The sequence below is a fragment of the Myodes glareolus genome, chromosome 1 (assembly GCF_982192425.1).
Source record: "Myodes glareolus chromosome 1, mMyoGla1.1, whole genome shotgun sequence".
Taxonomy (NCBI): Eukaryota; Metazoa; Chordata; class Mammalia; order Rodentia; family Cricetidae; genus Myodes; species Myodes glareolus.
The window spans coordinates 123,460,801-123,485,028 of record NC_142026.1 but is presented as its reverse complement, the minus strand read 5'-3'; the positions used below and the strand labels follow the sequence as shown (position 1 = coordinate 123,485,028).

Genomic DNA, 24,228 nt, shown 5'->3' with positions numbered 1-24,228 from the left:
AAAACTATATTTGGAGAAAATCATGTGCTTTACTTTTATAGTTTTCTTTAGATTGAAGCAAAAAGCAATCAACCAGCAGCAGCATCACCTTTTCTGAAAACTTTCAAGGGTACTCAGGGAGTCTTGGAATCTGGGGATCATTGAACTCGTGCATACAGTTTTGTGCCTCTGGGTTTCTTCTCCCCCTAAGATAAAGGGTTAGTGCACTAAGCCTATATTTGTTCACAGGACAATATTCCTAGGAGTCTAGACGTAAAATTTATATGAAGTATTATTCCAAAATATTTCTCTCCTGTGAGCTTATAACAAGGGATTATGATAAACAAAATTTGTGTTTATGAACACTGTTTTTTAGAAATATATGTATATATATATATGTGTGTATTAAAATACTGATACATTTAACATATATAAACATACATTAAATATATATATGTATATTATTAGCACATTCGAGCTCCCTTAATTTTACTTCCAAAGAGTTTCTTACATTCAGTTAGTACCCTTCCTTCTCTCCGCAGCTGCTTTAGCCTACAACCTTTGAAATGCTTCACTGAGACCAACGTTGTGGCTTCCTCATGACTGTTTCCAATCCCATCTGAATTCCACTTTGCCATCAGATCACCTATCTGCAAAGAGGCATCATGATCTTATTCTCTACCTCAAAACTTTCCAGTGGTTCTCCTATGTGGAAAGTCAAAGTCTTAGCACAGACAAGGGCTGGGAGAAATACCAGCGATCATCATCAGTGTCCTACCCAGTCTCTCTCCTTAACACTTGTGTCCATCAACTGAACCCAGGTTCTTGTTCCCAGATTTGCCCCAAGTCTGTTATAAACTTTCAAGTCTCCCATGCTCTACTGACCAGCATTCTTTTTGTCTCCTTGTTTGCCTAAGAACCTTCATGTATAAGGGCTCTTTTCTATTAATTGTTATATTTTCCTTCCATTTCTTCCTTAACAGATTATAAGCAAAATAAAAGTTAAGATTCTAGCTAGGCCTGGTGGCTCACAACTGTAATCTCAGCATTTCAATATCTGGAATCCTGGATCCAGAGGAAAGCCAAGAGAACAATGGCAAAATGGACACATATAACATATATGCACACACATACATACAAAGGGCATACAAATGCCCAAAAGGGCTAGTTCTGTGGCTCATTTACCTTGGTATCTTTAGAGATTGTAGCAGTAACTTTATACACACAGCAGATGCTCAAGAAGTGGTGGTAAATATAAATTCAGTGGGCTTGAAATGCCTTCCAGTAAAATTTTGAAAAGAAAATATCTCCATAGCAGCATATCCAACCACATATCAGCTCACTCATATTCAGATGGAAATACACTTTATTTCAATGTAAGCCATGGGAACTTCAACAGGCTTGTATGTGCTGTGGGACACAGAGTTTGTCCCCAAAGGCAGTACTGAAAAAACAGGAGCTAATTGCTGAGCAATAGCTGAAGGATATGATGTGGCACGCCTTTAATTCCAGCATATGGGAGGCAGAGGCAGGTGGATCTCTGAGTGTGAGTCCAGCCTGGTGTACAGAGTGAGTTCTAGGACAGCCAAGGCTAGACAGAGAAACCCTGTATTGAAAAACCAAACCAAAACAGCAGCAACAACAACAACAACAAAAAGAGGGTAATAATCAGGCACCAGGCTTACAAGTGAATCTGCTCCTACCTGTCAGGTCTGCGTTGGGCCACCACCCCAGGTCACAGGCTCTGCAGGTGAACTCATCTTGCACGAACTCATTCTCCTTGCAGGCCGTGCAAATCCAGCAGCAGCTCACCTCTCCTTTCCGGATGACCTGCAAGACAGCAAGGTGTGCATTGTTCTCTTGGCTATTCTCCCGATCCAGCCTTCCAGATACTGAAATGCTGGGACTACAGGCGTGAGCCGTCAGGGCAAGCTAAATCTCAGCTCTTACTTTGCTTAAAATCAGCTAGGGAAGAAATGGAAGGAAAATATAACAATCAATATAAAAAGCTGCACACAGTACATGAAGGTTCTTAGGAAGGTGCTTGGCACCCAAGACAAGCTCCTGTTTCAGGTGAGTACTTGTCTTCATAACAACCTTGAACAACTCCTACCTGCTAAAGGAACCCAAGGAAGGGGTTTGAAAGCCCCATGATCTAAGAGATCAGGAGTGGACGTCAACTCATTCTGTTCTGAGTTTGGAAGCCTTTTGGTGGCACCTTTATACAATGACTCAACGACATTATTTTGTAGCATTTTAAAGAAATAATAATTTAAAACAGGCATGGTGGCACACATCTTTAATCCAGCTCTTGGGAGACAGAGGCAGGTGTATCTTTGTGAGTATGAGGATAGCTGGATCTATAGCGCAAGTTCCAGGACATTCAGAGCTACACAGTGAGACCCTGTAACACTACAAAACAAAAATATAACTTTATCCTTAGTTATGTTAACATTTATTAGTTACTTTAAAAGTAAAAACTGATTATATATTTTCTCCTGAAAAAGTCTTGCCATCGTTTAAATTTATTGCAAGAATGCTGTGGGAAGATGGACATGGACCAAGAGTTGGGGCTCGCTGTCTCATAGACTGGACACAGTCTATGATTTTTGATTTTGTATTTTTAGGTAGTTTTCTCTCGATGTGGACAAGTGACTGGACTTAGAGCTAGGATTCTTAGGCAAAGATATTGGAAACGTACCGTTTGATGTTTGTCCTCATAATGTGTTACGTTTTCCAAATTTCTCACAGTATCTAAGTTTGGGCCAGATGTTGGGCATGATGTTCATGATGAATCCTCAGGATGCTGCCTCTCTCTCTCTCTTTCTCTCTCTCTCTCTCTCTCTCTCTCTCTCTCTCTCTCTCTCTCTCTCTCTCTCTCTCTCTCTCCTCCCTGCCTCTAGTTTTCAACCTTGTCTAGCAAAGTTAGTTATAGCCAAGGTTTTCCTCCTTTGGACCTTGTCTTTGGTGGGGGATATCCACCCCTTTAACACTGATGTTATCTTCCACCTGCAAATTTATCATAGCCACAGCCACAGGTATCTTAGGATGCATGAAGCCCATGGGCTACAGGCTCAACATGTTTGCTATAGCAAGCCTAGAATGGTTTATTGTAGGAACTGTTCAGCCGCATTCCTAAAATCTGATTATTCTGGTCCTTTATTCAATTTTCAATTGTGTGTATGTTCAACAAGACATCTTTATTCTGGCTGGTAGAAACTGGGACATTTCTTGGCTCTGTGTCAGCTCTGAGAATTCACTTCCCTGGGCTTTGGCCTTTGCCTGGACCTTGAAGATTCTACTCTACTCATGTGCAGGCTGATGCTCAAACACTCAAGGGAACGCCTGTGCTAATTTCTTGGATTATTTATTTGTTTCCTGCAGGAATCCACCATCTTGATTCCCTGTTGCAAACTGCAGCTCTCCTGGCTTTCCTGGACTCCGGTTCTGTCTTCTTGAATTAGCAAGATGGCCAAACTCTGTGTTCTGTGTAGTCGAGCAATCAGGAGATTGCCTCCAGGCAGGAAGCCTGAGTGGTTTTAGGGCTTTCCTTGCACATTTTTTTTTCACTTCCCTGGCATCAAGGTCACACGCTGTCTTCCAATGTCAGAACACAGTGGCTTCAAATATTTGATCAAGCTTTTTCACTGTTTATGGCAGAAGGTACAGCCTGCACCCTGTTATTCCCGCATGCAGAGTAGCAGAAGTCCTCTGCTAGCACATTAAAAATAACAAACATTTCCATATATAAAGTCAGAATTAAACTGCAAATATTGTCATAATTTAAAGTGATAGACACCCCACCCAGCCTTCATAAATCTGAATTATTTTCAGGCAAATTTGAAATTTGTACCATCACTTTAGAATTTCAGCGAAAGATCAAATGACAGAATATTTTCAACAAATTTAAAAAGTTTTTTTTTTCTTATTTTACTTTCAAATGACTTTTGAGAGTACAGTGAAATTTAATGTTTTGGGGTTTTTTTAGAGTAGGTGTAGAAAATTTATATCTCAAGCAATAATTACTTTCTAAATGGTAACGTAAAAATGTAATTAATGAATCAATACTACTTTCTTATTTTAATTAAGATAATTCATATAGTAAAAGTTAATGTAAAATGCTGTATATTGGTTCAACCAGCTTTCATCTTTTATGTAAAACTAATATTACTATTTGCTGTAGGACAATGGTTTTTTATCCTGTCACTTGTATTATTTTTAATATATCATTGATTGTCCAGTAACCAGACAGGAGGTATAGGCCGGATGACCAGGCAGGAAGTAGAGATGGGGCAATCTGAATTCTGGGAAGAGGGAAGTAGCAGTCTGCAGTCCTGACCCAGCCACAGAGCAAGCAAGATGTGACTGCCTCGCCGAAAAAGGTAACAAGCCATATGGTTAACATAGACAAGAATAAAGGATAGTATAAGTTATAAGAGTTAATGAGAAGCCTGAGACAATGGGTCAATCAGTTCTATAATTAGTGTAGACCTCAGTGTATTTATTTGGGACTAAACGGCTGCAGGACTGGGCAGGACAGAAACCCCAGACAACAACTATTTAGGCAAATTGAAAAGATAATACTAAATAAATTTCCAAGCCCCACTTTCTGCATCCTTTTTATATCTTTTAGGTTTTCAGTACTTCAAACAAAGCTTTGGGATCAAAATGGCAAGAGCTAATCTACCAGTGGATTTTATCAGGAACGGTGTTATAACATTAGTGACTAGAAATTTTGTTGACATGTTACAATGTTTCCATCATTGCAAAAGGAATGGAATGGTAATGCTGATCAAATCCCATCCAGCTGAGTTCACATAATATAAATTTTATATTCTATCACATGACTGAAGTTGATTTTTCTCCCAGAGGACATTAAGTGTACTACTAGCAGGTATGCTAGAGCTTAGTTTAGGAATATTATAGTATTCCCACACCTCTGTCTCCATTTTGCTCTTAAATAACATGGACTTGGTATAAAACCTGTTTATTATTGTTATTTCTGAATAAAGCAGCAGGAAGAACTGGCATCAAATAGTAGAGACACACACATTTACACACAGAATCGCATAGTCTTTATGTTCTTAATTTAGTCATGTTTTTAAGTATAGGCATATTAGCTACCTGATAATTTTGCTCAAGAATGAATATTCAGTCTCCTAAATAAACAACAACTTTTTTGAGAATGATTCTAAAATTGGACTAACTAAACAACCAAAATACATAGAACTACTTAAGAACAATAAAAATAAACAGCTGTGCAGATGAAGAGGAAAATAACATTGAAACGACAGATCTTAAGAAAGAGTTATTAAGGGTTGGTTATTGCATGGATGATCAGAGAACGCATAATTCACCAGGGAATCTAAATCCCTAATGAGCTTCAGTCTTGCAGCACCTTCTCTAAAACAACCAAGCAAATTGTGTTGAAAGAAGAGAGTGTAAATATAAAGAATTGAAATCACCAATGTAATTTTAAAGATATTATTAGAAATCTCAAGTTTTCTCCAAAGGGAACTTCTCCAAGTTCTTATAGCTACTGTCTGGAAAACAGAGAGATCAACCCCTGTAACAATGCACCCACAAATCCTCAGAGCACATACCTAGGAATATCCTGTTCTCATTAGGAACAGGTATAAATTTTTGCTTAATGAATTATTTAAGATACCTTGTATCTAAAAAAAACTGACATCACATTAAAAATTATAATATCCCCTATACTTTGCTACTAAACAAATCTGTCTCTGCCTTTTTTTCCCATCATGAACAAACAGACCAAAAATCAGTAATAACAACAGCAGAGTAATATATGGGGCTAAAGTTGAACAAGATACTGCCTATCAGTTCAAATGGAGCAGTCCTCTGTGGTCCATATTTCTCTTTTGAAACTAAACCTCTCTCTCACTAATAGAAAATACAGTAAATGGATTGTCCAAAATCATGAGCAAGAAAAATTACTCCAGTTTTGAAGACAATATGTGTGGTTGGAATTTGATCTAAAAAATACAAAAGGCAGAAAAACAAAATCAGCATTGCTTTACTGCCCAACAATAGGAAATTCTGGCGGTGTATACCATGGTCAGCAGAATATGTGAGCAGAAGTGGAAGCTACTCCTTTCTCTTAGCCCAGTCTTCAACCCAAGCTCTGAGTCTTGGGAAAACAACCTATAGACCAACTTAAATGAAAAAGGTGTGTGTGTGTGTGTGTGTGTGAGAGAGAGAGAGAGAGAGACAGAGACAGAGACAGAGAGGTGGGGAGAGCATGCAGGAGATCTATAAAGCGATCTGTACAGACTCTTTCATTCTCTAGCACTTTGTCTCTACCAAACTTCCCCACCCCTTTTGCAAAAGCTCTTCTCCCTAAATCCGCAAACGCATCCCTTTGTATTTTTAAAGTGGATCACTATTTCTGTTGTTATTGTGAACTGTTGAAAAACCAGTGCTTAGGAATTGAAATCCGCACCTAGGGGAAACATGCCCGTTCCCATAATGACAGAGTTGAACACCGTGCGGCTGTGGGATGATAAGAACTTTGACTTGGCTCGCAGCCCAGCTTTGTAACATTGTAGATGCAAAAATGGAGAAGCATGAGACTCAGCCCCTGTAAAGGAGGGTCAGTAACACCTTCTATGGAAGAACCATTTCAAGGAACAACTTGTAAGCAATCCAATGTACTTCAACAAGGACTTATTGGGTGACTCTAAGTCCCTGACTTCCTTCCTTTTTCCTTCCTCCTTTCCTCTCGTCTTCCTTTGACTTCCTATCCATTTTTGTTCCTTCAGGTCTTGTGTCCTCTCTACATTCGTTCCCACTTGTCTGGGATAGAATTGCACAGTATCAAACTGCCACTGAAGGCTGTGTAGCTTAGTTCTTATGGTTCAAGGACACCTGTGAGATCTGTTGCCTACTTTCTTCTGGATCTATTTGGCAAAGAAGAAGGACTAAGGGCAAGAACACAGAAGACAAGGTTTCCTTTCCCTCCCTACCACATTGTGCATGAAAGTATCTTAGAAAAAGGCTCCGAATTCTTCCACTGCCCTTCTCTTTAGAGTGGAAATGGAGCCCCACTCTTTCTCATCTTTAGTTTGCCTCGGTGTTCCCTCATGCTTTTATAACCAGTTTTCTATGTTAAACACTCTATATTGGCATAGAGTCTTTTGAACAGACTAGAGCTATAAGAAATAACAATAAAATATATTTTATTTACCTTGTCCAGAGTTGACTCTCTCAATAAAGCAATAACCTCATAAGATATTATTTTTGGTGAGTTATATATGTCTAATAAGTAAGTAATAGAAAAAAACTGGGTTTTTAATAGCCTCAAAAGAAATTATTTTAATAAAGTTTTATGGATTCTCAAAAAGACATTAAATTATTAATTTAGCATTTATGGAATTTGATGTTTAGAAGGTTTTAGTTTGTTTATTTGTTTGTTTGTGAAGGCATCTGGTGTGGGAGGGCCTTCTGTCTATGTGTTGATTTTATTGGTTAATGAATAAAGAACTGCTTTGAGCCTTTGGCAGGGAAGAACAGAACTAAGTGGGGAAAGTTAGGCTGTATGCTAGGAGGAAGAAAAGGAGAAGTTGGAGAGACGCCATGGAGCTGCTGCCAGAGATAGATGTGCTGAAACTTTGCTGGTAGGTCACGACCTCGTGGTGATGCACAGATTAATGGAGATGGGTTAAATTAAGATGTAAGAGATAGCCAATAGGAAGCTAGAGCTAATGGGCCAAGCAGTGATTTAATTAATACAATTTCTGAGTGATAATTTCAGGTGTAAGCTAGCTGGGCAGCCGGGAAGAGCAAGTGGCCTCCCTGCAACAAGGGCCTCCCTCCACAGGCACCACTTCCCAGGTAATACAAATTCATGCATGTTTTATAATCCATTTCAGGCTGACTATTGTTGCAGTGGCTACTGAGATCTAATTCTCTATCCCAAACCTGGTAGGTGGCAAATTAGTGTTGTTAGAATATAAGTTTTATTATTTGGTAATGGGATTCAGATTCCATTTCTTTCTCTACGTCCCAAGGTGTTTCTGGGAAATAAGCAAACATCTCCCTTATCCAGGTGCTACTGAGAACAGGCACATTTTTCTCTTGCAGAGTACAGAATATTTCTAGAATTGGCCCCTGAGAGATTTGCATTTATGGTAAATAGTCTGCAGTGGTTCAGCAATGATTACTGGGGTACCTGGTAATAACCTCAGTAGGGTGTAACACAGTCACACTGCCAGAAATGCTTCAGCATCTAGGCAAACTGATACATGCAGGCAGCCTTGTCTCTGAACTTGGGTCAAACAAAAGGCCTCTCTTCTGGAATGTGTAAGTGGAGTACTGTGTGAGCAAGTGTGTGAGCATGTGAAATAATGTGTGTTCATGTGTGTGAGCATGTGGAATACTGTGTGAGCATGTGTGCAAGCAACCAGTCACAGCCTGCAGAGGGCAGAATCACAGGAGATGTTGTACAGGATCTGGAAAATTTTCCCCGCCATTTTTCTCTTCTACCCTATATCCTAAAAAACAAGATTACTCTATTTAACTGTTCAGTAGTGGTCATCTAGAAAGCCAACTCAATGTCAACCAGACTGGAAAAGAGCAAGAAAGTCATTGAGCTGGGGCTTTTCTGTTCTCCCCACGTATGGCTTGTCATCCAATGTTTTGTTTTTCCTATATGTACATATCAACCAACCAGGCAAACTAAAGGGCCCAATACAACAAGAATCCACTGGTCTGATGCCTCGTAGTAACAGGCAAGGGGAAGTCTGATGCCTCCGGATCTCAGAGGACATATTCCTATGTACTACCAGATGACCAACTGTGAAAGAGTTCCATCTAGACAAGAAGGTGGACGTCTACAGAAAAGCAGCGCTGTTAGCTCATCCATGGTGATTTGGCTGGAGTCACTCGTGCGCCACTGAAATGTCTCCGCATACTCTGGAAGGTGATGCTGTCTTGCTATCTCCTTTGCCTCACATTATCCAGGTCATGTGCAGACTCCTTAGTGAACCACTGAGTTAGTCCATGTTCTGTTCCTAAAACAAAATACTAGAGGCTACAGAATTCATAAAAAAAGAGAGAATCATTTAGTTCACAGTTCTGATGACTGAAAGTCCAAGACTGGACAGTACTACGTGGCTGCTCCCGAGGGCTTCTTTGGGTAACATCACAGTAAAGAGGAGAAGGGATGGCATGCAGAGGGTCTAAGCACATGAGCAACCTGACTATGTAACACACTACTGTCATGATAATATTTTGAATGAGACAAATGATGAACATTAATCTATTTGAGGATTGATACCCTCCCTCAGTGACTTAATTACGCTTCCATTGGTCTCACCTCTTAAAGGTCCCACCACCTCTCCACATGGTCACACTGAGGACCGAGTCGTGGCACACAAACCTTTGTGGCACACATTCCAACTATAATACCCACACACTAAGGAGCTCACCATGGCTGTGGTGGCCATAGTAAGAGTTCATTAGCACCCATCTATCTAGCAGCCATGAGTATAATTAAATTTAACGTAACTTCTTCTGAGAAGGATGCAAGATAATTACAACTACAGCTGCTCTCAGAACTTCATTATTTCCTTAAAGTGGCTAGAGCTACCATGAGGTTTTCCTCCCTGACACGTCTTCTGAGATGCTTCAAGCTCTTAGAGGTACCAAACCTTTCAGCTTTTCTAGTAGTTCATATAAAGCTTTTCAATCCTCCACAGAAAAGCCTAGGTTAGGCTCTGGCCCTAGGGAGCTTAAGTATACTGAGTGCTCCGCATGCCTTGGACCTCCTCAGCATGGGGTTAGGGGAGTCTGAAGCTCCAGGGCAGAATAAAACATCATGATGACACAGGGAGGGGTCCAGCACTTCACACAAGATCCACGCCAGCCCCAGCGTGGCGTGTGTGACATTTACGTGACAGCCGGTCTGTTTCTTCAGATGAATCACAGTGAATTAGAGCTGGGGGAACCTATTAGTTTATCTGAGCTGCATGCCTGCCAGCTCACCGCCCCTCCCTATACTCTATTGCTTCCTGCATCATCCAGCCAGAGTGTAAATAGCCATGTTTCCCAGCCTTCTTCACTGACCTTTCTCCCCTCCCCCTAGCACATTCAGCAAGAAACCCGGTATTTCGTATTTATTTTCTCTAGTTTTCTGCATATAGTAATATTATGAGCTACTTACTTCCTCTCCCCTGAATGATTCTGAATACAATTACAAGTTGGAGCCTCTCTTTGTTTAAATAATAGTCCACTTTGGGAGAACCAAAGTACTTGGTAGGGAAAGGGCAATGCTAATCACAGTATCTGCATTGTTTTGGTGTTCCTTAACCCCATGCTGGGTTGTCATTTTAGCTCCATGCTTGGATTTGAACAGCTCTGCCTTCTTTAACAACAGCTGGAACAGTGACCAAGTGATATTACTGGTTTGATTCCCACATTTACTTTTGTTTCTAAGTTTTCATTTTAAAATAATTGGCAAAATGTTGTATCAAGTTGGGCAACATGGAGGGTTGATATATGTATGCATTGTATAATGATTGCTACAGCGAAGTTCATTAGCACATCCATCACAGTCCATGCTGTGCTTTAGCTCTCCAGAGCTTTCTTTAGTAATAGCTGCCACTATGACTAAGCACCATTACTGGCTTCCACACTTAGTTCTGTTTCGGTTTTTAATACTGTTATTCATCTCCTTGCTGCCTACATTATATGTAAGTCCCCAGCCTGTCACTGCTATTAAAATCAGAACTTAAACTCTGTAGTTTTTATAGTTCCTAACCAAATATCTAGAGATCTGAATATCTAATATCATCTAAATAGCTATCTAAATAGCTAAAAAAAAACAACAACAACAACAACAAAAAAAACCTATATCCTAGCCTAATAGTTACCTATGTCTTAGCTTTCCTTTGCAGTTTTAGCTAAACATAAGGGCATGAGCAGCAATCTTGGGCACCCTTTCTGGATAGTCTTGTTTTCAAACAGCTGTTCTTCTTACTATGGCCATGGTGGTGAATCTCATTTCTAACAATGTCCAGGGTTGCATTTGCAGTTTACCTTAATCTGGCCTTTTAAGCAAGGCTCGCTGCACACAGAGCGGACCATCCCGCTTTTGTTCATCTGGATTTTGTAATCGTCGATGTTCAGCACGCCTTCATGCCAGGTTCCCACGTGGACATAGTCATAGCGATTAGCTTCGATGTACTGTAGATTCATGATATCATACCTGTAAGAAGATAAATGCATGTGAGTTTTCCTAGATGTTTTTTTCTGATGGAGAAAACAGTGACACTTGTAAATAAATGGGTTCCAGAGAAAGAACAGCAATCAGAACTAAGGATAATCACACATCCCTGCACCAGCGACAGTTTGCTCTGAATATTTCCTATGTTCAGGAACTATCTGTGTGCCACCCATTTTTGATAAATAATTCATTGCTATCAAATCTTTTCTCCGGTTATACTTCAAAAGGTAATGGTATATGTGTTTCGTTGATGAACTCCTTAAACTTTGTAGGACACTTTGAACAAGTAACAATCCATGAGAACATTAGTTTCCGTGCTTAATTACCTTTATTTCATATTCCCTTTTTACACTCAGTTGTAATTTTCATTACGATAAGGTTTTAAGTGGGAGATGGAGGAAGTACGAGGCTCAGAATCACTAAGTACAAATAAAACAAGAGGCCCAAAAAGAACATCTTCGTTAGTAAAGAGGTCAAGGATTTACCGTGTGTTATGGAATGTATGTGTGTATTATATGTTGTATTTGCTCCATATGTGTGGTGTATGCACTTGAATGGTGGTACCCGTGTGTACTTGTGGAGTCTGGAATATGACATTTGGCATCTTCTATCAATCTCTATCCTGCGCTTAGTGCCAAGGTCTCTTATTGAACCAGAAACCCATCATTTTGGCTATGTGGGTTGGCCATTGAGCTCCTGGGAGCATCCGGTTCCTAACCCCCCATGTTGGGGCTATAATTATGATTAACTGTTCCTGGTGTTTTATATGTGTGATAGGGATTTGAACTCATGCCTTCTTGCTTATCAAGCAAGCACTCTTATTCATAGTCCCATCTTGATAGCCAATTTATGATTTTGCTACATTGATATTCAAAGAGATCGTTTCCCTGTTTGAGACAAACATTTGTGAAACCGAACAATCCGAGCCAGCTATGTCAGTATCTTCCAATGCTGCACAAAATACTGAAGTCTTCCACAGTAAGCGTGGCACCATGCACTTATCTTTTATTTTTCTGTTTTCTTTTCTCCTCCAAGCAATGTTACTGCCACCAAAGTGTCTTTCAGGAGCCAGAAGATATTTTTCCCCAGGGATACAGCGACAGACAGTTAACAATACAATAGATAGAACAGACGATTTGTCATCAGGACGTGTGAGCTGGAGCCTTGTCTCACATTTAAAGAGTAAGCTATACTGTTCAGGTCTGTCACTAATTTCTGCAACCTTCTTGGGGATCATATATGGACTTTGGAACCTAGGACACATCAGAAGTTTCTTTATAATTAAGAAATATGCAAATTCATGTGCTAAGACCCTTACTCCAAAGTGGTTGGACAGTGATAGGGTCATAAGGAAGGAGCCCTCACTCAGGGTTGAGATTCTTGCTTCCAAAAAGCAACCTGAGAAATCTCCTTTGCCTTTCTAGTGCATATGACCACCATCAGAAGGAACCATCCGTGAGTCAGAAAGCAGACCATCGTCAGAACCAAACCTGCTGATGCATTGATCTTAGGTTACCCAGTCTTCTGTATTGGGTCCACCAAATGTCTACTGTTCATAAACCACAGGGCAGATGGTATCTTAAACAGCTCCAAAGGTAAGACTCAGCGTGCATTTGAAGCATTACCTAAGACCGTTCAGAGTTCTACTTCTAGGAACATGTTAATATACTGACTTGTTCTATTACATTAAAAAAAAATGGGAAGACACTGCTGTTGGCTTAATCCTTCATTCCTGACAATTCTCTAGTGATCTTCCTTTTACTTTTGTCCTTCTATAACATACAGTAGCTTCTCGAAGCTCTCTGCTTGGCTTCTTATTGGATCTGCTGAGGGACTGTTGTCTGCGGAGCTCCGCACAGTCCTTAACCTCCTGGACCAGAACATGAGTCATCACAGCTACCTCGCCATATGTTAGACTGAAGGAACTAGATGGCCTGTCCTTCCTGAACAGTCTTCTCTCTCACCGGGCCCCCAGGCCCCTGCTTTCTTCATTCCAGGATACTTTTCTTTTTGAACCTGTGTCAGACTGAGTAGCACTCTCAGTACTATGGACAGCTACTGTGAATCAGCCTGTGCTGTCTTCTGAAATCTATTGGCAGTACCTGGCCTACTTCCTTATCTAGACAATAGCTACCCAGTTATTGACATTATGTTGCCTGTTCTTAATGTGCAAATATGTCTTGTCACCCACAGGGTAACCCACATCCAGCTTCTCCACATCCAGATTCTAAGAGTGTCTACATGTAGCAACTTCCCAAAAGAAAAGCAACCTACAGAAAATAGAGGAACTTTCCCCTTGCCCAGTGGGGAAAATTTAGAGTGTGCTGGGAGCTCATTATTTATCTGGTTTTTGGCTGATACTTATGATCTGCCTTATTGCTGAGGCTTACTAAAATATTTCAGAGTAGCACTGAGTGTGGTTAAAAATGGCTATTTAATTGTGAGCTCATAGATCACACTCATCTAGGGGTCAATGAACAATCTATACCTCCAATACCTTGACATCCGGAGTGCATGCCAATGAAACTGTTGCGACTGTTCAATACAAGTCTTTCCATTTTTTCCCATTAATTTCTGCACTTTACTCCATAGTAAAAATGTGATGCTTCCTCCCAAGTTTAGTGATGGCTTTGCAAGCTGCTAGCTTGAGCCATTTCTTCCCTATAAATCACTTCCTGAGGTTCTTATTAGCACCTCCTCATTCGCTCTTTCATAGCGAAAACCAGTTCACACTTCATTAGCATTTGGAAACTGAAAATTTCACAATATTTTCTTATGAAAACACTCTTTAAAAAAAAAGTTTCAAATGCTGGAGGAAAAACAACGACAAAACTACCTAGAAGGTATCAAGGGAGGAATGCAAGCTTATGGGAAAAAGAGCTTACAGTATCAGCATGTAAATAATAAACAGAGTACCCCGCCCTTTTAACTCTGGGGTTTCTCCCAGGTCTGTCCTTTCATTTTATTTGAAATATCCTTATGTAAATAACGTCCATATGAAATCTTACAGCACTCACTTAATGTTATGTGATGATTAACTAAATAATTACCAGAGGGGCCACAAGCATGTGATATTAAGACAGGAACTAGAGCCCCAAGGCAGGTGATGCGAGGAGGAATTGGACTGATTAAGCTGACCAGCCTCATGCAGGAAGAAGTTTACCATGTAATTAAAGATGGAAGATGTTGAAGCTGGTTGCTTTCTTATTATCTGGATGACTAATATATAGAAAAAGAGGAAGGAAATGTGCATTTCTGGAGTGTGAAAATTCTCTGGTCCTGTGCTAATTAAACCCTAAGTGAATTCCACAGGTGTTTTGGAGTTCTGCTGTTGCTGTTATTACTATTATTATTATTGCTGTTTGGGATCATGGAGGAGGATTTACAGTGCAAGTCTGAACCTCTGCCAAGCCTCATTTCTAGCAGATTCAGGATTAGAAGAGTGGGATTAGATGGGTCTGGATCTCGGTCCCTTTATGCTCCTCCTGACATCACTCCCTAAGGTACTTATAGCCCCCCGTTCCCAGACCCTGCAACACCATCTCAGTCTCATTCCCATTGACACCTGCCCCCACTGAACTGGCAGCTTGGAAGGAGTCCTGTAGTACACGATTTTAAATGCTGACAAAGGCATATCATTTATCCCGCATTGAGCTGTGGGATTTTTATGGGGAGCTTCCAGTTAGCCCACACCGGAGATTCTCCACAGGAAGAACTTGACACTTCCATGCGAAGGCTCTCATGATACTTCTATGGTGACTCAAGAAATCTTCCACCAATTCTGCCTAATTTGTGGGTTAGACAAAAAGTAGTGTGGTGTGCAAGGCGATTGCAAACCCCAGAGGCAGATCACACTTGTTCTCTGTTGACATTTAGTGACAGGCTTACTTTGACACTCTTTCATTATCTGTCAGAGAAGGAAGTCAATGTACCAAGAGTCATAAGTCTTAAATAATTTGATGTTTCACCTTAGCATAAAACATGTTTCTCTAGGAATCTCTAAATCTATAAAACCACACTCTGGAAGATAGCAGGGACTGTATGATGGGTTCACCACATCATTTATAGGCTCAGAGCCTTTGGCCATCCTGCTACAGATTTCAATTCCTCTATCACTCTTATTATCTCTTTCCTAGGAAAATCTATATGAATGAATACAGCTAACATTGACACAGAACACATCCACTGCGTACCAGCTATGTATGAGCTCTCTAATGATATCAAAACAAATGTTGCAGAACAAGTTGTGTATAAAATGATGCAAAGAAAATTTTATATATATTTCCTTTTCTATTTGCTTATTGTTGTTTTTTGGAAAGCCACTACAAACCAAAATCCAGTCCACAAACCCCTGAGTATTTCTTCTTTTGAGACATATGAACAGAACAGAAACATACTTCAGCCTGAAAGATAAAGATGTGTGGTTTGGTTCTTGTCTCATAATATTAATCAGGCATAATGTGCATAATATTTCATAGGGAGAAGAGCACTGTGTCCATCAGTGTGAATGGTGCTGGCTAGTGCAGGCAGTGCTTGCTAAGGTCCTACTGTACAAGTGTAATGCTTTCAGGAGATCTCAGGAATCCTGAGGGAAAGGCCAGGTGATTTCTTGGTGAGGGTAGCTAGCAGGGTGAAGGAGTCTTAGAGTTAAACATGAAGTATTTTGACCTTTTCAAAAGTGGTGTGTTCTTAGTTTCATCTAATTTTTTATGTGTCTAGGTGAATTTATCCTCAACACTCCCAAACTGTGGAACCCCAGTTGGTGCTATCTGGCTCAGAGGTCATGGGAACAGAGATTCTTTACCTTCCAGGAGCATCCCCCTTCTCATCGAACCACACCTCCTCTCCAGAGACACCAACAAAGGAGGATTTGATGAGGAAATCCAGGAGCTTCCTGCCGTCAATGGGCTTCATGGCATCGCACAGGCCCACGTGGCCAGGACACAGAGCATGGTGCATGTTCTGCAACCCGTGTGCCATGGCGTAGATGGCGTTAATGACAAACCCCATTTTACTGTCCTGGACGTAGTTTTCTTCTAAGCTTTCATTGCCTGGAACAAGAAAAACAGATCACTGCCAAGGTCACAAGCATGAATCGAATCAGGGCCACATACTCATTGCTCAGTGCAAATCGGTGCTGCACACTGAAAGCTCAATACAGACTAGGGCTGCACAATCATTGTTCAGTGCAGAGCAGGTCTAATTATCCAATACTCGGTATAGTTCAGGACTGTAGACCTTAAAATGGATCATGACATTGGCAGAAGCAAAGCCCACTTTGAACTGACTGTACTATATTCTGTCTCAAAAGTAGTGTTTTCCATTCCCCTTTCGTTATTAAGTTAATATTTTATGAGTTATAGAGCAAGCAGCATTGAGGTGAAGATAAAGAATTTTTATATAAGTAAATTATCAAGGAGCAATGGAAAGAATTCTTTTCCCTTTTCGTTTGCATGTACTTGTATGCAAACTTCCCTTTCTCGTGGTAAGGAAAAGCATTTTTGCATCTGTTATGATGATCTGTAATTCATGGTAATTCTGTTTGTACAATGTCAAGCCTCTGACAGCTTGTTTTTGTGACTCTCTTTATATTGTCATCTCTAGTGACATGCAAACCCAGTGTTAGAAGAATTATGTTTAAAACACATTTGTCAATCAGCAGGCACTCTGCTAAAGTGTTTCATGGTGAAGAAGTCATATTCTACATCAAATTTAGCCCTTTCTACTTGTGAATCCCAAGCTTTGTTCCTTGTGAATTTTGAAAGCCCTGAGATAATTCCTACCCCTGTTTTAGGCGAGTAAAGCTTGCCCAATTTCCAACTAGCTTTATAGTCACTGTAGCATTAGATCTGAGCTCCATATTGGAAATTTCCATTTTAGAACACAGATATGTGTGAGAAAGTTAGAGACCATTTGGGCTTTGTGAAATAAATTAACACTTTTGGAAAACAAAACAAACTTTGCCTATATCACCAGCATACTTTAGGGAGCCTGGACTTGGTCTTTAGATTCACTCTTACCAAGAGCTAGCTGAAGGTATTTAGAGAGTCTAGATTGAGCCTTGAGAAGGAACAGTAAGGAATTTTTACCTTGATGTTGAACTTGGAATAAAAATAGAAATTACTAAAGTTCTATTTAAAGAATGGTCTATTTAGTTGGAATTGAGACAGATACTTGAGTGCAGCCCTAAGAGTGAGGTGCAAATTATGGAATCAACTCAAATCCATCATCCAAATGCTTGAAAGGTCCATGTTAGAGTGGAATTTGCTTAAGTACTCTTTGTCAGACTGAAAGAAAATGTTCCAAGAGGAAACCAAGAATAAGAGGGGTCAAGAGGGCATTTGAAAAATCAAACCTCACAGAGTGAAGGCACAGCATTGGAATAGGCCGAAAGTACAAATGCACCTTACAAAGGTGGTCAAGTCTTTGAAATAAGGTCACCGAGGTCTGCTGGTATCCCCAGGAAAACCTATCTTAACCCAGTGGTGCTCATTCATCAGTACCAAGGCAAAATGTACTCTTGGATGTCTGTGAAATCATTGCTGTCCTTTAGATCCTTATTTAGGGTGATCACATAACTTATCCAAAATGGGTCATTTCTTTTCAGAATGCAAGTGAGTGGGAATAATAACGTTTCCAGAATGTAAGTGCTAAGAAGGCAAGCTGGGGAAACTGATATACGTTCTAGAGGCTGTGACCGCCAACTGTACCTATTTAGTGATTATATATGGGTAGGATTTATGTATGGACATAGGTAAATATGAACACATGTAAGTCTACTATATAGTCAGTAGAATACTCTCGTTAATTTTGACCAATTTTATATTTATTTAGTTTTTAATGGCATAACATAATAGCTACAGATTTTGAGTTTCTGTTATAACAACACTCAGTAAATGAGAGTTTCCAGATAGAAATTAACCTTCCCATTTCACAGACAAACATAGAAAGAATAGGCTGTAATATGGATCCAATGTCTTTCCTCTTTCAGTTATGCTCAGTGGGGCAGATACAGGAGGCAGAAGGCCGGGTGTTGTGCTGGGTACCAAAATCTTTCTAAGCCCAAATCAGTGTGTCTTGCTTGGCTCATTCCACATGGGCACAGATGACGTACTAGTAGAAGTTCAGGCATTTGGTCCACCAACAGTGTATCATGACAGAGAAGCACAGCCTATCAGTATTTGTCATAGAGAGACCTAGGAACCCTGACAATGTTTCTAAGCAATGTTTGCAAGGTAAGTCATTCTTGCTCACCCAGTTAAACCTAAGAGCACAGAAATCTTCCTGTCCTCCTAGTCCACTGGCTCTGCACACGAAAGGGGCAGCTACAAGCCCTAATGAGTCCACTATAGTGAGTGAATTTTTGGCTTGTACAAGAACATTTGCTTTGTCACAACTGCCCCAGATCATATTGCAGAGATGTGTCATGTGCATCTATCTATATCTATCTACTTATCTATCTATCTATCTATCTATCTATCTATCTATCTATCTATCTATCTATCTACTTATCTATTATTTACCTCTATCATCCATCCATCTATCCAACTATCTATCTACTTACCTCTGTCATCCGTCTATCTCTATTTATCTATGTATCTATCTACTTATCTATTTATTTATCTCTGTCTATTTATCTATATATCTCTATTTATCTATTTATATATCTATCATCTATCTACTTACCTCAATCATCTATCTATCTATCTATTTATCTATCTATCTAATCTATCTATCTATGTATCTACTTGCTTATATTTATCTAAGTAACTATGTGTTCTATGGAGTGTTAGTGATTACTTGTTTGCTTGTTTTCCAAGTCCTCCAAAGATCATATATTTTCAGAAGCAGTGAATTAATAATTGAAAATTACCAACGTTGTTATTTGGTGGGAAGGTAAAAGCATTTCCATTCCCTGGGATTTATTGCCTTTTCATAACACCAGTCTCAGCTTTATTTGTGAGAAGGGGATTTTGTGTTTCTTTTTCTGTGGTGTGTTAATTGTTATAGACTACTAGGAGGTCATTAAACTATCACCTTTTAAAATATACTAAGTAGAACCAAATAATTGAGGTTGACGGTGTTTATTTACCTTCAAAAGAATACCTGCCTGACGGCTTCATGGAGCATTGTGAAAATAGCTACCTCAGCTCTAAATAGTAATTTTGTTCTTGCTGCAGACGCACAACAAACACTATAAATTGTTCCTGGAGTCAGTGGCACATAGGCCTCCATGAGCTTGGGAATTCACATTGAACATTCTGAAATCAGGGCACTCTGGTGCTTGGGCAAAGAACCAGCAGTTCGTCATTGATATTCAGGCCGGCTATCCAGCACAATGGCATAATGAAAGGAACTCTGGACTAGACACCTGCACAGCCGTATCTAGAGAAAATCCTCCCCCTGCCTGTAAACAGCGCACTTTCAAGAAGCCCTGGAACTTGGTCTCAGTTTTCTAACTTTGAAATAGCACACTTGGCTTAGAAAATCTTGCTGAAGTTCTGTCCCTCTTTAACCTCTCCACACTGCTCCTCCATCTCCAATTACTGGTCGTTGTGATTGGCAGAGACCTTCATCTGTATTATCTTTTTCTCCTCTTGCAGAAGAAGACAGAAACTCGGAAGTCAAACTGAGTGGAAAAGAGTTGCCTTCCTTCACCTAGTGCTTCTTCCCGATAACCTTTGCTCTTTAGCCTCTCCTAACCACTCACCCTGAGGGCAGAATGAGAAAAGGGGCCTTTGGCTGGGAGTCAGGCATTTCACCCAAAGATATGATTTGGTTCTCTGGCCTGCAGAGATTGTAAAACGGTAGGCTGTGTTTTTCAAGTTGCACTGGAGACTTGGCAGGTTATTCTGTCCAACTCTAGGGTCATTGTTTAAAAGTCATTTATGGGTAGGTGTGTAACTAACACAAGTCACTGATAATTTTATTTTTGGGGGGTGGGTTTCAAAACTTGTAGCCACACATGGTAGCTCACACCTATAACCCTAAAGATTGTGGGGCTGACACAGAATTACTGAGTGTTCAAGGCTCAACTAGGCCACATTGGGTTACATCATGAAGCCTTGACTCAAATAAAACAAAACTCAAAGCTTTCTCATTGGGAATAGACTCACCTACAGTAAAATGTAGAAGCTTTTACTATGCAGGTAAATGAATTTTCACATACGTGCATACCTATGTAACTGCTATGAGATATCAGCATAGGACATTTTCAGAAGATAAGCATGTATTTATGACTTGCTTCACATATACTGCCAATGTTTCATCCTTTTGATGGTGCAGTTCCCAAGTATTTGACTTTCAGGTTCTGCTCCAATTGGTACATTTTTAATTTTTCAAGTTCTGTTTGCTGTTAGCATGCAAATATATCATTGGCGTTTGCATAGTAGTCCTAGTGTCCCGCAACCTTGATAAACCACACTTGTTTATTACTGTTTATCTTTGAGACAGGGTCTTGACTTTGAATAAACAATCCCACCTGGCTTATCCAGCATAGATCAACATGATTGGGTGACTTTACTTACTAATTCTAATTTTACACAGTTTTTAAATTACTTTGTTCACTAACATTGACTATAAGACTGATGTTTAATCAGCTTGCTCCAGGTCTACTTGTTTGAAAGCAGATTTAGGAAGGAAGTCCACTGGTGAGCCCTCTGAAATACCCATATGAGTCTTCAATGGGTAACTGACAAGGACAAGGACAAGGATAACTGACAAGGACAGGGATCATGTACATGTGCAGCTATTTCCTGCCAAATAGCACTGTGCATGCCTACAGCAGCCCTGTCCTGAGGAGGCCGCATGACAAACGGTATGGTATTTATAGCAAAAAAAAAAATTACAAAAACTTACATATGTATTTGTTCTGCGTTTTTTAAAATAATACTGACCTACTTTATGTGTCCTAAGTTGCACAATATAGACAATATATTGAAATAGCAGCTCCAGTTAAAGCAACCTTGCTGGTGCCTGCACTTGCCATTGTGTTAATTTGTTCCCATTAGGATGCCTATGAGTCTGGTAGTATTGACTCTTTGAAATCTAGGTCCTTGGCATTAACTTCAACTTGAGAAGATGAATACAATAAGCAATATTTTACTTTCTTATAAAATGGGGGGAATTCTGGGAACTATCACTAAATACATTTCTCCCTGGTTAGGGGGGTACCTTTCGTTGTCTTGGCATTCATCTCTCCACCGCTTCGTTTTCTTTGACAGTGTTATATGTTCAAGACACGATTTGATACAGTGTCATTCAGATCGGAATAGAAGGGTCAATGCTTATTTTCTATGGTTAACAAGTCAAGTGAGGAAGATGACACTCAGATTCCTTCACATTGTCAAGTAGTAGATTTACTGAAGGAAGAGTAATCAGGCCATTTTGAAAATGCCAACTTCCAAGTATACAGTAGCCTCAATATGGCTTAAAGACTTAGGCAGCTACATTTTCTAGATATCTTTCACAGAGAGAATTTATGATAAAATTCAGAATAGCCTAGTCTATGGTCAAGTCTAGGGCTTGTGAATGCTTTGTTTCCCCTGATACTGCATTTTTCTCATCTCACAAGCATTTGCTCTGCTAATATCACAGAAAAATATGACCTTCCTTTTATTTTCTATTCCTTGTATTAAAATGTAAATGAACTCCTCTGTGGGATCAGAGGGAAGAAAAGGAAGGTCATTTAGTCAAGTCTATGCTATCAGTGTAATTGTTAGTCGAATTCCTATTGCTTAATCCTACCTGCTCTTCATATGGGAACAATCAGACATCTTTCTAAAGACGTTTTCACAATCTATTGTTAAGACAGAAACTTCTCCATTATATGGTACATAAATAGCAGGCTCCTTACAGTTGAAGATAATATATGGTAAGCCTCAGCTCCCTGAAAACACTGCTGTGTTTAGTTAATTCATATTTCAAAAACTTATGGTGTGTGGGAATAACAAGTAAGGAGAATTGCCGGTGTGTTTAAATATCCTGAGGATACTTAAGTAGTATTCAGCTGAATTGTGGGACTCTGTGCCTCTCTGAGGAGAGAAAACAGGGCAGCTTGCTGTGCCTTTGCTTTTATTATTGCTAGGGCAGAGAATAGCATCATCGAATTGCAAACCACACCCCCTGGAGTAAAATCTTTGCAGATTTTCAGGAAGTACTTGGCAGCTCACTGTAGAGACTGCATATATTACAGAGAGCTGGAGCTTTTGTTGAGTGTGGGAAGTCTGTCTGTTGTTAAAATATACCAGGAACCAGCTCCTTCATCAACCACCTGCTGCTCTGGAACCATTTGAAGCCCGCTTCTCTCTTGGTCTCTCTTGTGTGCCAAGGAAAAGCAGGTCTACACGTATAGCACTGTCTCTATGTCTTTATGGGTGAAAGGAAGAATGCTGCCTTTTATGCATGGAAGTCCATGGTTTAGCGCTCCCATCTTCTTTGACCTCCTATCAGCAGGGTGTTCCTTAAGAGTCACCGCACTTTCATACTGTAGTGACTTAGACGGAGTGACTTAAACAGTGGAGAGAGTAGCCTTGGCTGAACCTTAAGTACTGTGGGGGAGACCGCTACTAACTTATGACTGCTTTCCCTATGGCTCCAGAGAACAGCTCTGGTAACCAATACAGGGTCATGTTTATTATACAAATGCAGTCATCAATTCTATATGACATTGCCGTTCTAAATTCAGCTTGGTGATGGGCTTTTGACCGGTATGATACAGCATTTAGAAACTGACCAAATTATATACATAAAAATATAATTTGGGACACATTAACATGTTTCATAGTCTTTAGGGTTTTAGTCCTGTAATCCGTAAGTCGGATGAGTGCAATGAGAGCACTGGAAGTTTCCATTTAGTAGAGAGTTTGGTATGTAAACACAGGGCATGTGGTTTATTACATGCCTGTGGCATCTGGAAGGAAGTTATACTGTGATTTTTCACTTCAGATTGATTGCCTCCGGAGACTATTTGCTGATATTTACATGAATAGTGTAATGAATTGATCAGTCTAGGCAAACCATGACACCATCTTGTCCCCATGTCACAACTCTTGGGATTTCTTGAAAGCCATGTTCCCTTGTCTGTGATGTCTCCCAACAGCATCTCTTGGACAAATCAAATTTGGGATTCCCAAGGGCCTACTAAAAACTCATTGCTAGTAAGATTTTGTCGATAACTGTCACAGACATTTTAAAAAGTAGCTTCTAAGATCAATATTGTCAAGAACACATAGACAAAAATCTCTTAGCCAGAAACTATCAATAAAACACATGCAGGGTCTAGACTTCATGCAAATTCATTTGGATATGCCAACCACTCAGCTCAGACTGTGAGGAGAATATTTACAGAAACAAGAAAGCCAAATATAATTCTATACTAAGAAGGATCACCTTGAGAGGTCACAGGGCTGATCCAAATCTGCCCAAATTATACTCAGAAAAGGAGTGTAAGCATTATTCTACTCTAGTAGAAGGAAATTGCTTCTCACGGGACATGCATTAACAAATCTGAAATAGCTGCCCATGCATATAACAAGGTTAAACAAAAAAATAAATCAATGGCAGATGGTATAAGCAGTGTGTATCACTGGAGGAATCAGAGGCAAAAAATAAAGACAAAAAATAAAGTTAGAATAAACTATGAGGTATGAGAATACCATGAATTTAATAAAAGCTAATGAATATATATAGAAATGTCTACATGTAGTTTTAAATTCTTTAAAATTTTATGTATATGTACCTGTGTTACCAGTGTGTTTCTGTGTCTATGAATGTGTGCACACTTATGTGTAGGTGTCTGTAGAGGTCAGAAGAGGGTTTCCGGTTCCCAGCAACTGAAGATGCAGTTGATTGTGGGCTACCCAATAGGAGTGCTGGGAACTGAAACAGGGCGCTCTACAAGAACAGCAGCAAGCACTTAACCACTGAGTCCTGTGAGTGGTTTTATATATATATATATACATTTCCTAGTTATGCAAACCAAAGAAAAAGCACTCAAAATTTCA

General features: G+C 39.8%; 1 protein-coding gene across 3 annotated transcripts in view; it reads right to left on the bottom strand.

Moving 5' to 3' along the window:
* The window catches only part of Grm1 (glutamate metabotropic receptor 1), a 401,569-nt gene that overhangs the window by 48,475 nt on the left and 328,866 nt on the right, over positions 1-24,228 (bottom strand). For all 3 annotated transcript variants that reach the window (XM_085688524.2, XM_048425346.3, XM_048425345.3), the window contains 3 exons: positions 16,029-16,275; positions 11,038-11,206; positions 1,683-1,809 (listed from right to left, as the gene is read on the bottom strand). In XM_085688524.2, the coding sequence (XP_085544650.2) occupies positions 1,683-1,809; positions 11,038-11,206; positions 16,029-16,275 (543 nt within the window). The remainder of the gene's footprint in view (positions 1-1,682; positions 1,810-11,037; positions 11,207-16,028; positions 16,276-24,228) is intronic.